Here is a 1,112-nt window from a genome sequence, read left to right as displayed (position 1 = left end):
GTGTATATTATTAATATTTCGCTGCCATTAATGCCATCGATGTCTTCCAACTATCACTTTTACTTCAACAAAAGTTTTCAAATCAGTGTAAAAGCAAATAAACTTAATCCCAACACACATTTCATATATCATCAAAAACCAAAGTAGAAAAAAAAAACAATTGAATGAGAAATAAAGTCTAGGTTACACGATAAATTTTACCCATAGAATGATGTTTTTACGAAATCGCTTGAGTAGCTCCACCAACAGTAAAATCTCCCTGATACAAAACATAATTGCATATTAAAACTCAAATATCTAATTTGCTGTAACTTTGATGTTGGAGGAATTTCACATTCAGACTCGACAGGCAATTTTCTGGAAACTCAACATAGCACCTGGTCAGAGCACTGTTAAACTGATTAGTGAAATCTCTCTGGTTTACCTGTGCGCAGAGAGATCGTGAGGTCGCTCCACATCCACTCGGCACAGCGGCTCTGTGATCACACGAGCCGACAGCGAGAAGCGCTCGTACTCCGAGGGCGAAATCAGGTACAACCCTAATAATATTGAAGGCAACATAGTTGAATCTCATTCATGGGGAAAAAGCTCAAAGCTAGAAATTATTTCCATGCTGTTTGAGAATGAACTACTAACCTTGTCCAGTCTTAGTGAACACGCAGGAAGCAATGCCACTGATGTCTTCTTTGCGGATGCAGTCGTAGCGCGTTTGCGGTCTCAGTGCTGGCACACTGAACACGTGGATGTCACCCAGATTGGTAAGGCACACTAGAGCGTTCTCAGAGTAATCTTCAGAGCTAACGCTGGTGAAGTTCGACAGCGCCACTTTTCGGACTCGACAGCCTTCATGGGCCGTCAACTTGAACTTGGTCTTCGCGCTTACTTTAGGCAGCGTGAAAACCTACACAAAGCAAAAGAAAGGTTGTTCACTTCCAACCTATTTTTTTTTCATGATCCAGTTTATTTAGTTGTAAATATCCCAACCTTAAACTGCTCCTCGGAAGCAATAAGAACCGAGTGGCTGCCCTGCATGTCTGGGGCCTTGGCCAGATCTCTGGAGACTTCGAACGGCTCCGGCAGAGGGTTCCCTCGGCCATCCAGCACAGCGATGG

The 1,112-nt window shown here is 43.2% G+C and overlaps 1 protein-coding gene across 1 annotated transcript; it reads right to left on the bottom strand.

Annotated features, from left to right (window-relative positions):
- Positions 1 to 405: 405 nt before the first annotated feature.
- Positions 406 to 1,106, bottom strand: LOC107735990 (lethal(2) giant larvae protein homolog 1-like). Its single transcript, XM_016547514.1, has 3 exons — positions 985 to 1,106; positions 637 to 901; positions 406 to 539 (listed from the first exon to the last, which is right to left on the bottom strand). The coding sequence occupies exons 1-3, from the start codon at positions 1,030 to 1,032 to the stop codon at positions 421 to 423; spliced, it is 432 nt and encodes a 143-aa protein (XP_016403000.1). The 5' UTR covers positions 1,033 to 1,106; the 3' UTR covers positions 406 to 420.
- Between the last annotated feature and the right edge of the window lie 6 nt (positions 1,107 to 1,112).

The sequence above is a fragment of the Sinocyclocheilus rhinocerous genome, unplaced genomic scaffold (assembly GCF_001515625.1).
Source record: "Sinocyclocheilus rhinocerous isolate Xijiao unplaced genomic scaffold, SAMN03320098_v1.1 C36420522, whole genome shotgun sequence".
Classification (NCBI taxonomy): Eukaryota; Metazoa; Chordata; class Actinopteri; order Cypriniformes; family Cyprinidae; genus Sinocyclocheilus; species Sinocyclocheilus rhinocerous.
The sequence above is the reverse complement of the archived record's forward strand: the minus strand, read 5'-3'. Positions and strand labels throughout refer to the sequence as shown.

Coding starts and splice junctions, on each gene's coding strand:
- LOC107735990 (XM_016547514.1), bottom strand. CDS start 1,032: ATGCAGGGCAGCCACTCGGTTCTTATTGCTTCCGAGGAGCAGTTTAAG. Junction 902..984: donor CTTCCGAGGAGCAGTTTAAG/GTTGGGATATTT, acceptor TGCTTTGTGTAG/GTTTTCACGCTGCCTAAAGT. Junction 540..636: donor GTTCACTAAGACTGGACAAG/GTTAGTAGTTCA, acceptor CAATATTATTAG/GGTTGTACCTGATTTCGCCC.